The sequence below is a fragment of the Macrobrachium rosenbergii genome, chromosome 16 (assembly GCF_040412425.1).
Source record: "Macrobrachium rosenbergii isolate ZJJX-2024 chromosome 16, ASM4041242v1, whole genome shotgun sequence".
Taxonomy (NCBI): Eukaryota; Metazoa; Arthropoda; class Malacostraca; order Decapoda; family Palaemonidae; genus Macrobrachium; species Macrobrachium rosenbergii.
In genome coordinates this window covers 39,497,974-39,511,298 of record NC_089756.1, presented here as the reverse complement: position 1 = coordinate 39,511,298, position 13,325 = coordinate 39,497,974, and the positions used below count along the sequence as shown (strand labels likewise).

The window sequence follows — 13,325 nt, the reverse complement described above, 5'->3', positions numbered from 1 at the left end:
TTTGGTGCTGTTGGTAATAGCTGATTTATGCCTCTGTTATTTAAATTTAAATATATATATATATTTTATGTTGATGAAGCAGTGTCTGCATGGGAGAAAATCAGTCCTTTGTATGTGTATGTACTCTTATTTTAGGGTAATTTATTTTGATTGATTTGGGCAAAGTAGTGTAATGCTGTATGATTATGTCTGTCTGTGAAGGGGAGCGCCGATGCCATAATGCCCCATTATAAAGTAAATGACTGTTTCCATCTTATGATTGAAGGGATTTTCTTGAAATTTTTACCACTTATTCTACAACTAATAATGAAAATTATCTCATGGGGAAATTTAGAAATTCGATCTTTTAAGTTGAGTTGATTTGCCGTTGAAAAAAATCATGGTGTCACTTTTCAAAATTAATATATAGAATTAAAAGTTACACAGAAAAGCAATTTTCCCAACAACAAAATAAAATTATAATTATACTACACTTTGTAAAAGTGTAATTGAATTTGGTTCAGTCTTCTTGGAGAAATAAGTATGTAGTTTTGAAAAAAGTGAGGTTTGAGAAAACAGCAAAAGAAAAATATTTTTGGATTTTCAAAAATCCTGAGAGAATCTGGACAACTAGAGCAGGTTATCCTTATATCATTATAACCCATTTTCTCTGACACATCCTGTAGAGAGAATGGGATATTTTAGTGGTTGACAATTATTTTTCAATGTTTTTTTTTTCACTCGTTTTACGTTTTTTCTTAAAATTTGTCATTCACGGTGCTGTGGAAGCGATGAACAAAATTGTCCATGAACCAATCTAAACATTTTTTTAGCCATAACATTTCAGGATATGTTTATTTACACGTAAAACAGTCCAAAACAGTGAGTAACTCTAAAACTTGATCCTATCCAGGGTCATTCATAGACTTACGTTTTTTTACAATTTGTTGTTCACAGTGCCACAGAAGCGATGAGCAGAATTGTCCTTGAACCAATCTAAACATTTTTTTTTAGCAATAATGTTTCTAGATGTTTATTTACACATAAAACAGTCCAAAACATTGTATAACTTACTTAATCCTATCCTGAATTATTCATACAGACCTTTTTTTACAATTTTTTTTTTTTTTTTTTTTTTTTTGTGGCCCAGTGTCACACAAGCAATGAGCAAAATTGTCAGTAAGCCAATCTAAAATTATTTTTTAGTATTATCGCTTCAGGATATGTTTATTTGGGCATAAAACAGCTAAAAACTGGTAGTAACTAAAATTCAACAATTAATTGAAATTCGGCAGTCGGCGCACCCCTTAAGCCAAGTGAAACTGGAAAGTTGTAGCCATATATTTATTGACATTGTTACCTAATTATGTCACAATTTCTGTATGTAGAATGTGGACTTTTATAAAATTCTAGTTCATTCCAGTTGACTAACATTCAAAATTTTGACTCATAGTTTCACCATGCTATTAAAATTTAATCTAAATAAGTAAGCCAATATCAGTATTTTGTTTTCAGACCCTGAAAGCTGTTCCATTTTTCTTGCTCAGTAAGTTTCTCTCATTTCATGATTGATGCTTTTGATATTTGTTTGTGTTAGAAAATATGCAGAAATAGAAGTGTCAGAAGAAGAGAGTAAAACCACTCAAAAGCTCTGAAATATTTGCAACCAAGGTTTGAGTAATACCCATCCATTCTTCAGTACCTTACCCTTCAACCAGTCAGCAGAGCTCACCATCTGTCAGCACATTTGTCCTGAGACAATAAATTGAAGAAAAATCTGAATGAAACGAATGTGTACGCTTCATTGACAGGAAATCATAACAAGAAAAAGCAGAGTATGAAAACTGATCAGAAGAAAAGGTAAAAATGCATTTAACTTGCTTTTGAGTACATTCACCTGTAAGTATAGCCTCCATTTTAAATCTTTTACCATATGATATTCACTTCATAAGGTTCATCAAGTGTTTTTGATACAGACAGAAATTTTTCATTTAATAATCTTTGATGTTTCAATTTGAAAAATGTGTGCTTATGTAGCTTTAGGAGGTTACACCAGATTCAGAAGTTGTTGTATGAGGTCAGATTGGAAAAAGTGGAAGAAGTGGACATAACTAAACTTCAGGATTTATAGTGAGCCACTGAAAAGCAGTTGTTAGTAAATGAGCAGGGCATGAAACATTAACACCAGGACTCCAGGGAAGAGCCAGAAGCTCCCAGTGTATTTGATGTCATGTGTCTTTAGGGCATCCTTTCCCAGTTTGGAGTCATTATTAAGCTCAAGGAGGTTAGTGTGATCTTAATGCTTTAGGGAGCATCCCTACTGAATATAGTAAATGCAGTTTAATATACAATACTTTCCTTTGAATCAGTCATGATGGAATGCAGCCCACTGTATAGCCAAGACAGATTTTACCATTTTTTAAGTAGTCTACCCAAAGTAGTTAGAGAGAGAGAGAGAGATATCCAATTTTTTCAGTCCTGGTATTCTTCCTTGTAACTGCAATAGAAAAAACTATGGCATTACCCCATTCTATGGCCATTAATGATGGTATTGAAACAAATAGGGTTTGGCTTTTGTACAAAATCTGAAGAAATTAATTCAACATCATATATTTTACAAAAGATTACTTGCCTTATACCAAGATTTTGACAGTAAGGAAAATGAAAGAGAGCAGCTTAAAAACTTTGGTGAATGTAATCTGGAAAAATTACACCTGATCACTGTACAGACAGGCAATAAATATACACAACCACCTTCGAATAAATACTAATCATATACAGTACCAGTACAGAGAATTATATGCAAGTGTCCTCACTACATATGTCAATCAATTATAATGGATGCAATATGATAAAACTTTTATTTGCACAGTTGCTAAATACAAGAAAACATAAGATATGCCTATTTCATAAGCAACCCCTATTGTAAAAAAAAAAAACCCTTAGACCAGCATCATATCATGTCCGATTTATTTAATGGACTAGATTATCAAGAATACGTATTAGAGGAAACTCAATCATTCTAAGAGAAATCAGACAAAAAAAAAAAAAAAATTGGGATAAAGAACAATTATTTGAGTATTTTCTTAATATATACTTTTGTGACAACTTATTTGTGCTCACATCATTTACCTAATTTGCTATGCATAATAAGTTTCACTTGTTTTTCTTTGGCAACCTTAGCAATTAAGATACTTATATAATTTCATTATTGCACAGACATACACACACATACATATTAATACAGTACAGAGTTCAGTGTATGCTTCCTCTCGTCAAATTTCAGCAAAGCAGATGTTGCATGGGTGAGATTTGGTTTGATTTGTGATATTCAAATAAATCTTAACAGTAAAATAAAAATTCATAAATAATATTTAAAACAGCAGTTTGTGAGATCTTTGTATGGAACTAATATTCAGTTCAACTAAATATAAGTCCTGAGCAATATCTGTAAAATTCAGTTGCCTGAGTTACTGCAAATGGTCTGTGATCCCTTCAACCATTATGTAATACCTTTTTGACAGCATTCACATTTTAAGCCTTTTAATTTGTCAATGGTTATGATCTGAAGTGGATGTTACCTTTTTTCATTTTCAGTGATTAATGTACACAAACTAATATTGTGTGGGTGCTTATTGTATAGTAATAATTTTATCTACAGTAAGCCTTTTGGTTACTCACCTTAACATAAAAAATGAAGATTTCACCAGTAATCATGTTACATTAATATCCAAGGTTTTCAGTAACTCAGACTAAATATATCCCAATACTTATGACATGGAAAGCATTAACTGAACTTTTCCTCAAGAACTTAAAAATAACTGTCAACTCATTCAATCAATAAAGAGTTTTATTACACACACACACACACACACACACACACACACACACACACACACACACACACAGCATAAACAATTATCACATACAAAATGTTCTTCACAAATTTTTACAATAGTGATTTAATCTACTGTCCAATTATAACAGAGAGCTAATTTCTTTATCCTGTAGATAGATCAGATCTGAGAACTAATTTAATGTGAAAAATTAGGAACTAAATTTGCCAATGTAATGCTAAAGAGTTCTCAGACCCAACACCATTGCTACAGAATTCTCTAATTGTGTTTGTAAAATATTACAGAAAGTATACTTTATAAAAGATTGACATTTGTCTTTTATCAAGCATTACAAAGTATAATTTACAAAAAGACTGATAATTGTTTAACTAGATTTTAGTTCACATATGCAAAATGGGAAAATGATAATTGCCAACAAAATTACAAATAATTTCATTGTATCCTACCTAGACCATGATTCACTGAGCAAAGACCTAAATATAAAACAAATTTCTGTCTATGAATATATTCACTCAAACTTTCATTCAGTCCAGAAATGCATTACCTTAGTGTAAGTTATTAATCATTCTTTAAGTACAAGCATAAACTGCAGGATAATTAAATTAATACTTCTAAGATCAAGATACTTCTAAGAGTGGAGTCGGCAATACTAATTTTGATTTCTATTATATTTACAACTAATTCCCAATTTACATTTCAAAACTTTTTGTAATTCGGTCAAAACTTCAATATACATACTCAACTTCCCTTCATTAGTCAGCGACAGATAGCTTAGGTGTGTTACTGGGTACTTTATTTTACTAGGAGCCAGTTAATGCAATAAGTTTACAAAATGCTTTCAATATTGTACAGTTACGGCAGTAACACCTATCTGACCCTTGGAGGTTCCTCGGCAGATCCAGAATTTTTCTGAGGATAACTTACTCCACACTACTTCTCGATTATGAGCTTAGCATTATTTTTATCACTTGCTGTAAATTTAGTTTTCCTGTTGCTTGCTCAATTTGGTCTTCTATTGAAGGCAAAACAACTTTGTTTACATTCCAATATAAAAAGCTACAAAATACAAAAACTCAAAAGTGATGCACCAGAGTTTGCCAACAACAGAAATTTCTTCCATTTTCATAAACACTGAGAAAAGTAATTATAAATTTTTTTTGCACCATGAAAAAGTACAGTATATTTCTTCTCTAATTATATATACTGTATTTTACTGATATTTCCATCCATCACTGCTTAGAAAAATAGGTAGAAATTTGTATCTATTTATAGCAGTTTAGTGATAATTCATTCAGAATGCTCCCAACTTTTGGGGAAGAGGGATTTAAAGCATCCCCAAACACCCTTCAGACATTATCGTAAAGCTACCTGATAGCATGGAATTATATTATAATTTTCTGTGAAAGAGTTTTGCATGACACTGAATTCCCAATTGGTTACATAATTAAATTACTTGAAAATTCACTAAGTTTTTGACAAAAAATTAGTTTACAAAAATCTTGGTAAAAGAACCTTTTCATATCTTTCATTCCTCTATGTATTTCCCAATAAAAATTCACAGATCATTTCCATATCCCACCTCTAACACCTCATATTCAGAGACCTTCGAGCAAGTGATTACTTGTGTAGAGAATGAGTGTAAACTAATTTTTACTCTCCATGTACACAAACCACCTTGCAGGGTACAATGTGATTCTTGTATAACCTGTGGGAACACGGATGTGTACGAAGTTCCTTGGGGAGTTGTAAAAATACTGGGTTACTTAAATTCCATTCAACTACTCTCTCTGAAGAACAACTGACAATTCCACAACCTCCATGACCGTTAAAATTGTCAGTTTATAGAATACAGTAATGGAATATCTGTATTATGAAACAACAGTGACACCTCAGCTTAACTGACCTCAACCTAGCACACCTCTGTACTTAATCAGCTGTGATATTATGATTATTTTTTTGCTATATTGTGCCCTTCTTATCTCCACAGGCAGGGAGTCTGTGATTATGTGTACAGATATTAGAGATATAGGTCAAAAACACCTGTCTTGAAAAATCATTGAAGGATGAGCATATAGCTGATAAATAATTACAGGACTATGTAAAATACCAAAATAAATAAAAACTGTTCAAGGATAATGCGAACATTTGAATAAAGGGCCAGTTGACTTCATAAGATACTGTACATCAGTGGAATGCAGAAATGTAAACATGAAATTAACCAAAAAGAGCAATTTACCAAACTCCAGTAATTTATAAGTTTTTATTATGTGACTAAGTAACTGAGATTTACTTGCTCTGTGTATCTGACAGTTATACTCTCTTTCAGCTTAATGGTATATACTCTTAATGTATGAAATAACAAGTCTCCTAATGCGCCAAAATCATTTTGACTGACCTGACCTCAAAAAAATGTACAGCTAGACCACAAGAACATGGAGGTGTATGCTGTGTACAGGAAGGACTTCCTGTTGACAAACTAGGGTAGATCACATCATCTATTCAGTGTATTAAAAATATATTTTGGCACTATGCTAGCCTCCCTATCTAGGGGATGCATTTAAAGCACTTCGAAGATAGGCTGGGTCTTTCATAAAATGTTAGAACCAAGGGCAGAGCCAGCAATGCCTACATCACAAAAATGCCATGGGAACTTTTTTTTTTTTTTTAAGTTATTGGTGTCCTTACAGCCCTAAAGAGGTCCCTCGTCTTTCAGTGCAATGTTAGGGTCCCCTGAGTTGCACACAAGGGCTCCCTGGTCTTGTTGTGTTTCATTATAACAACTGTACATTAGTTCAGTTTCCAAACTAAAATCTCTACTTGAATGACCCCACTGAAATATCTAGACACAACTTTTAAGAATTTTAAATACTAAATGTTCTTTACACAACCCTATGGCCTCAAACTGGAACACTTTTTGAACTAACCGTATACAGTATTACTTTCCATCCATTCTCTCTCCCACCCAGCTCTCTGTTTACACTGACCTTTCCCATTACTCCACTTTTTTACCCTTCATTTTTAAATGAATCCTATGAGCTGGCCATACAAATAAAGAAATCAGACCCTGTGGCCTGGTACTACTTTACAATAATAATCAGCAAACGTCACGTTGCTTCTACATTCCCTTTCCAGATGTATAAGCAGTGGGATTGCAAGCATAAACTTTGGAATGGAACAGATGTGGGTTAGTTCTGTTTCCAGTGGTTCACTTTTTCTTAAGACTTGAAAAATTATATTACAAAGTTCTTAAGATAAGTCTTCCTGGAAGTTTTGCTGTATCCAATATAGGCCCCAGTACCACTACACCCGAAGATGGGCCTGTCTCAGTTTTATTTTCTCTGAAATAGCCATACCTCTAACAGCAGGTGTGCAGAAAGGTTTCCATTGTTGCAACTTTTATATTTTGAAAAAAAGGTACATTTTCTGCAAAAAAAATTTGGGTTTCACCCCTATATGCTGTTAGGTGAATTTCTTCCTAAAACAAGTCAACAAAGAAATAGCACTAGTCTCATATTTATCATAATGTTCTACACCTACTATAAGAAGAATCCATAATGCATATGTTAATGATGTACAAGATTTATAAGACTTTGTCTTATTGCTCTTTTTGGTTTATTTTCAAGTACATTTCATTTCTGATGTGAATACATGGTATGTAATCAATGTACGAGTGTTTATACAGTTATCTGGTCCTATTCACTATCCTTGCAACAACATAATTCGAAGCACAGCCTTCACACGTTACTTTGCATTACTCTCGTTCTTTTTAACTTTAAATTTTAAGTTTCCGTTGAAGTCATGGCTGTGAATCCGTACTCTTGACTCATGTATTTCATACTTCAGTTCATTATTTTCTAGAATTATTCTTGAGATAAATGATATTTGGCAAAACTTTGTTACTGGTTTTCAAGTGTACTTTTTTAGATAAATGCTTTTTTCTGATCAAAATTTGGCATAATTAAGGGATTTGATTTTACTTTTTAATCTAGTATGCATGTAGGGAGTGTTCTGCACTATGCAATATATTCCAATTTGATAATATTAATGGGGTAGGCATATAATGTTCCACAGCCCTTTTTTCAGAGCTGATGACCAACATGATTCTGTTTGAAAATACTTTAAAAAGAATGAATATTCATTACCACCCTGTTTATACCTTCTAAATGTAAGAGACTACCCATGAGAACATGAACAGTTGCAAATACAATAATTATGTACCTTCCTTGAATTATGAAAACAAATTAACAAAAATACGAGCAAATATTCCATCTATGCCACTGATATAATTTCTTCTTATGAGGTACTTCTTGAATGATAACATCTACTGTAGCTATAACTAATGAACCCCATTCTCACAAAAAGTCTTCTGAGATTAAATAATGTCACAACACAACAAAACCTATTTCAATGTTACATAAAATTTTAACATTTTAATTAACTCCAATATCACACATACAGGAACAAACTCTTTGTGTGTTCAAGTAATAACATTACATTCCCAATATCTTGACTCGTGCTTTTAAATTCGTAAAGACTTAGATATATAAATATTACAAGTACATTATACCTTCATTTTAGCTTTCTTACCCTAAAAGAAATCCAAGCATTCAGTATTTGTATAGCATATCACTCTTACTATGTCATGCAAAAGCCTTTCCTCTTTTCCAGGTAGTATCTGACAAAACTTGAATTCATAATGCTTTTTGAAAGTCAGATATCATAACTGTCTTTTGAAAGTACTTTGATGACACTTTTGATACCCAAAGAAAATTTTAAACAAATGCAATACATCACCTGAATTAATGCTTACAAGAGTATCTGAGGTAATGTGGATTTTCTGCATTCACAACACCTTATTAAACAAAGATATTAATATACAGCATATAACAATATGACTCAACAGGCACGGTTTTTGCAGGGAAAGTTTATCCAATAAAACTAATGCACTGGTCATGTGCTGCTTCAGGAAAGATTATGCTATGCTGTGGAGCTCTCCGTTTGTTTGTAATCTCAACAGGCAACAGGGAAAGTAAATTTAAATACCTGGCTACCACACATAGTAACTTTGTAAAATAGTAACTTTGATTTTACACCAATAGAATTTATTTTCAAGACACAACTGATGACATGAAATTATTTACTGATTATCCTGCAAGTTCAATTAACGGAATTCTGTGTTTGACTATGTACTTTTTCAGTTACTTTCAGTTCAAAAAACATAAATATCCAAACTTATCATTAGTTTTTAAAGTGCTTTGTACAACCATGCTCAAAAGACATACAATTACATAAAAACCTGCAATAACAACATAGCACGTGAATATGCAGACTTCTTGAGGAACAATTATGAACAGTCTATAACAATATTTAAAAAAAAATCACTGGACTGGCATTATATTATAATGCTTGAGAGTTTATGATTGTACCCCTTGCGCATTCAGTTCTAAAATGTCACACTTTGAAAATAAGAAGAAAAAATATAGTTAATACAAATACCCTCATTGTAACACTCAACAATTTTATCAGTAGTCTAAAAACTTGGAATTTCTATTCACTACAATTAATCTTATCTGCAGAAGAGGATATTTGTTTTAGAGGCAAATTGTGGACGGCAGCTTTGTTTTTCTCCCCATGACTCAAGAGAGATAGAGGCACTGGTTGTGCACTTTGTAAATCATCATCATTCTAGATTCAGGCATCCCCACGCAAGAACGGTTCAGACAATTAAATAAATAACCTTGCATGAGTGGTGCATGAATTTAGAAGCAATGGACACTTCTAGTCATATCACCAGTATATTGCATAATTTTTACATACTAAACAAATTGTATCTACAAATATTTTATCACAATCCATATCTCTTTATAAATGATATGCAAGTGTAATTACATGTCTTCTAAAAAAAAATTCTCTATGTGTTTGTGCTGTGCATTTACTCCATGTATGAAAGTACAGTACTGTATATGAAGAATAATTCATCTAAATATACATGAACACCCCAAAAGTTCAAGTTTCTCACATTGTAGCACAGCTTTATCTCCACAGCTCCTTTTGTTTATATATGGGCGTTGTCACAAACGCTGCACAATTAGAACCTTCCACATTCTAACAGCAGTTGGAACAATAACACAGTTTCTTTGAAAATCATATGGACAATTCAGTACACAACTTCAGTTATAAAGTAATAATTATATTGTTCGCAATCATCAACAAACTGCTCATACACATATCTAGAAAACATCAGGCTTTCTGATAATCTAAACAACCTGTTTATTTAACTATCAATTTCTTAGGAAGTCCTGAGAACTTTTAAGAACTGCTAGGCAGTAACTTTCACAATCCACTAAACTGTATTCACTTTTTCTCACATGATCAATAAAATGCACTAACTACTCGACACTCAAACCTCACTCACTTCAGGTTCACTTCTCGTTTGTTTGACTGCAGATGAAATATCTTGCCCACTGTAGTTTCCATATTCACTCTGTTCACTACCAAGAGTAAATGCTCCTGTGACTTTGGTACCATCACTAGCTACTGAAATCGTGGGTATCTCTAGACGCAGTTTATCTCTCGTGTGTCGTAGCTGGCCCAAGCCAGTATTGGTAGGAGATGACTGTTCCATTTCATCATCTATAACCAAATACTTATTCATGTGTAAATTACTACTGCTGTCTCCTGACTGGGAAGAGTCTGGTATCAAATGAGGTTCTGCCATTTCACTCGCTATTTCGTCAGCAATGGGATCAGGCAAAATATCCCTGTGATCCTGTTCACTATAGTATGTGGTTCCAGGGAAAAAATCGGATGCCGAAAAAGAGGAACTTGTAAATGTGAAGGGTGACCCAGACGATCGAATGAAAAACTCACCATTTTCTTCTAAAAATCCTGAAAGCATAAAATTATTGTTCAAAGATGTTACTCTCTCTTACAGTACTGAATTCATCATTATACAGTACAAGCCAGTTTCATAAATCTCTTGTCTGGCTGAATAACAAAAATTATTTAATTAGTAAGGTAGTAACTGAGAAGTGTAAGCTGTCTTTAGCATCTGTGCACAAGAGGCATGATTACTGTTGGAGAAAACATAACTGACTTACCTCTCCTCCAGTGTCAAAGGTCAATTCATGGAGTTAGTATCCATGAAAATTTGGGGAAAAAAATCTACAAATACTTTTATGTTAAATCAATTTGACATGTGCTGAATATCATACCAAACACTATCTCTTCCAGCAGCTGCTACATAGTGGCAAACAAAGGAAAAAAGATTGATACAGGAAAAAAGATTGTTACAAGTGGATTAGTTGCTGCACATCACACGGGCCATAAGAAATGTATGCAAGAAGGGGAGCTGGGAAGAAAGGAACCAAAATCTCAGCACAGTAGAAGGAAGAGAGATATACTGTATCCAAGACAAAAAATTGGCTATGGAAAATTACGAAAAGGGCAAAGTATATAAAAGATAAAATTCAAGAATTAAAGTTGATAAGATGCTGCTGGCAATATCAAAGGAATATTATGAAAATCTTTTGACTGAAGAAAATGAATGCAAATTGGAGGCATTGGATTTTTCTTTACTCCTCCTCCTCCTCCTCCTTGCTCATTGTGAAAAGCTGACCAATGTCGATATGGCTGCAAGTGGTGGGAAAGATGAACCCTAATAATAAACTCTACTACAACTTGGTCCTAGATCCAAGTCTGCATTTATTCATGATGTTTATGGACAGCTTCACTTATTCTCGTAAAGTATTTACCAATTTCTTATTATTATGTCTTGTAACTTCTGTAACAGAAACACTATTTTTGCTACATTTAAGAAGAACCCTACTTCATTCTTAAATACAAATACATGAAAAATAAATAGGTGCTGGAAGCTACAAGTAAAGAAATAACTGCAGTGACAAAGAAAAATGGAGGGCTACATTTGCAGGGTGAGTGAGTAACCTAACTCTGGAGTATTTAGGAGAATTGCCATAAGAGTCCCCTGACTGGTGGCTAAAACCAAAGTTTTATTATCCTGCTACTTGAAAAAACAATTTGCTTTCACCCTTGAGACCAATTGATTTGAGTGCCAAATTAAGTGAAACACATGTATCCATTTGCCAAAACTATAAATTACCGACAGTTAAGCACAAACCTTCTGCAGTATCATCGTAAGCTATAGACCCTAGGGTATAAATAGGTGGCGGTGGTGCTGGTCTGGTAGGTTTCCTGTATACATAATCATCCATGTCTCCACTATCATCTGCTACAAAGTCATCACCTAAATCCCAGTCTGAAAAGAATAGTAATATAGAAGTTTTTATCATCCCTACAAATGGGTAGTGATTACAGTATGCCTTGTGCAGTACACTGGAAACAGTAATTAAGGTTCTTTCGAGCAAACCCCTCAACCTCATTTTCAGTTCTCACTTAAGTACATATTATTTGGGTGTGCCCTATGAAAGAGTAGCAATGTGTCTGTTCTCATGAAACAATTTTTTAGTGAGGATAAGAGTAGCATTATCACAATATGAAAATGCCAGTCAATTGGATTCACTTTCATGTATAGTCTGATACAGACTTCTAGTTCAGAAGTGGCTTGAAATTTTGTGTGAACATCACCTTGCCTTGGATAATTTCTTTTATACAAATACTGATTTTTCCCCTTCAACGGAGTGTGAGATGGCAACTACCATTCAATGAATAGCTGACTACGGATAAATAAAAAAAATTGGGTAGGATAAAGGATGGGTGACAGGCATGCTCTTTCCCTTAATTGGTAACCCACACTTGCCTTAAAATACTGTATGTTCTTAATCAACCTGACTCTGAAAATGTGAACTTAACTCTGTAGGGCAATGGTGCCTATACTACAATAAAATAAAAACTAGATTTTTCCATTTGATATTCCTTCAAAATATTAAACTCTTTACACACCTGCTAGGCTGAGGTAATCTAGAGATGACCGTCCCCAAGAACGACGGTGATGGGATTCAGTTGGTGTGGGCTCCCAGGACCTTGGTTCAGGGGGATACTCGTATACACGATGATGGCGCTGACGTTTCCACCTGACACTTTTCTTTAAGCTCTAAGAATACAAATCAAAGCTTTCATATATATTAATAAAGAACTTAACATTATAAAAAGCAAGTGTATTAACTTGTAATAAATAATTTTATTGGTGTCTACCAAAGACAGAAAGTGTCATCATCTTCCAATGTATGACAAAACATTATCTAAACAAGTCAAACTTACAGATTTGTTTTGAGGACTCTTAAGAAGGGAGTGGGAAGGGGTTAGGTCTCTGTTCCATTTAGAAGGGGTAAATTCTTCTTCTCCGCTCTCAGAATCATCACTGCATCCATCATCGTAGTCTCCATCTTCAGCCTCCTCCTCTATCACGTCTAAGGTGTAATTAGACTGCTGACACTCTTCCCCAGGCTGTATCCGAGATTAAATAATAGTCAGATTATAAGTGATTTCAAGGATTTACTTCAAAATAAGATT

At 33.6% G+C, this 13,325-nt stretch overlaps 1 protein-coding gene across 3 annotated transcripts in view; it reads right to left on the bottom strand.

Moving 5' to 3' along the window:
* Positions 1-6,695: 6,695 nt before the first annotated feature.
* LOC136847327 (uncharacterized) overlaps positions 6,696-13,325 on the bottom strand; it is a 173,410-nt gene continuing 166,780 nt past the window's right edge. For all 3 annotated transcript variants that reach the window (XM_067118904.1, XM_067118905.1, XM_067118906.1), the window contains 4 exons: positions 13,074-13,259; positions 12,756-12,906; positions 11,974-12,111; positions 6,696-10,724 (listed from right to left, as the gene is read on the bottom strand). In XM_067118904.1, coding sequence (XP_066975005.1) covers positions 10,237-10,724; positions 11,974-12,111; positions 12,756-12,906; positions 13,074-13,259 — 963 coding nt within the window. In that variant the 3' untranslated portion in view covers positions 6,696-10,236. The remainder of the gene's footprint in view (positions 10,725-11,973; positions 12,112-12,755; positions 12,907-13,073; positions 13,260-13,325) is intronic.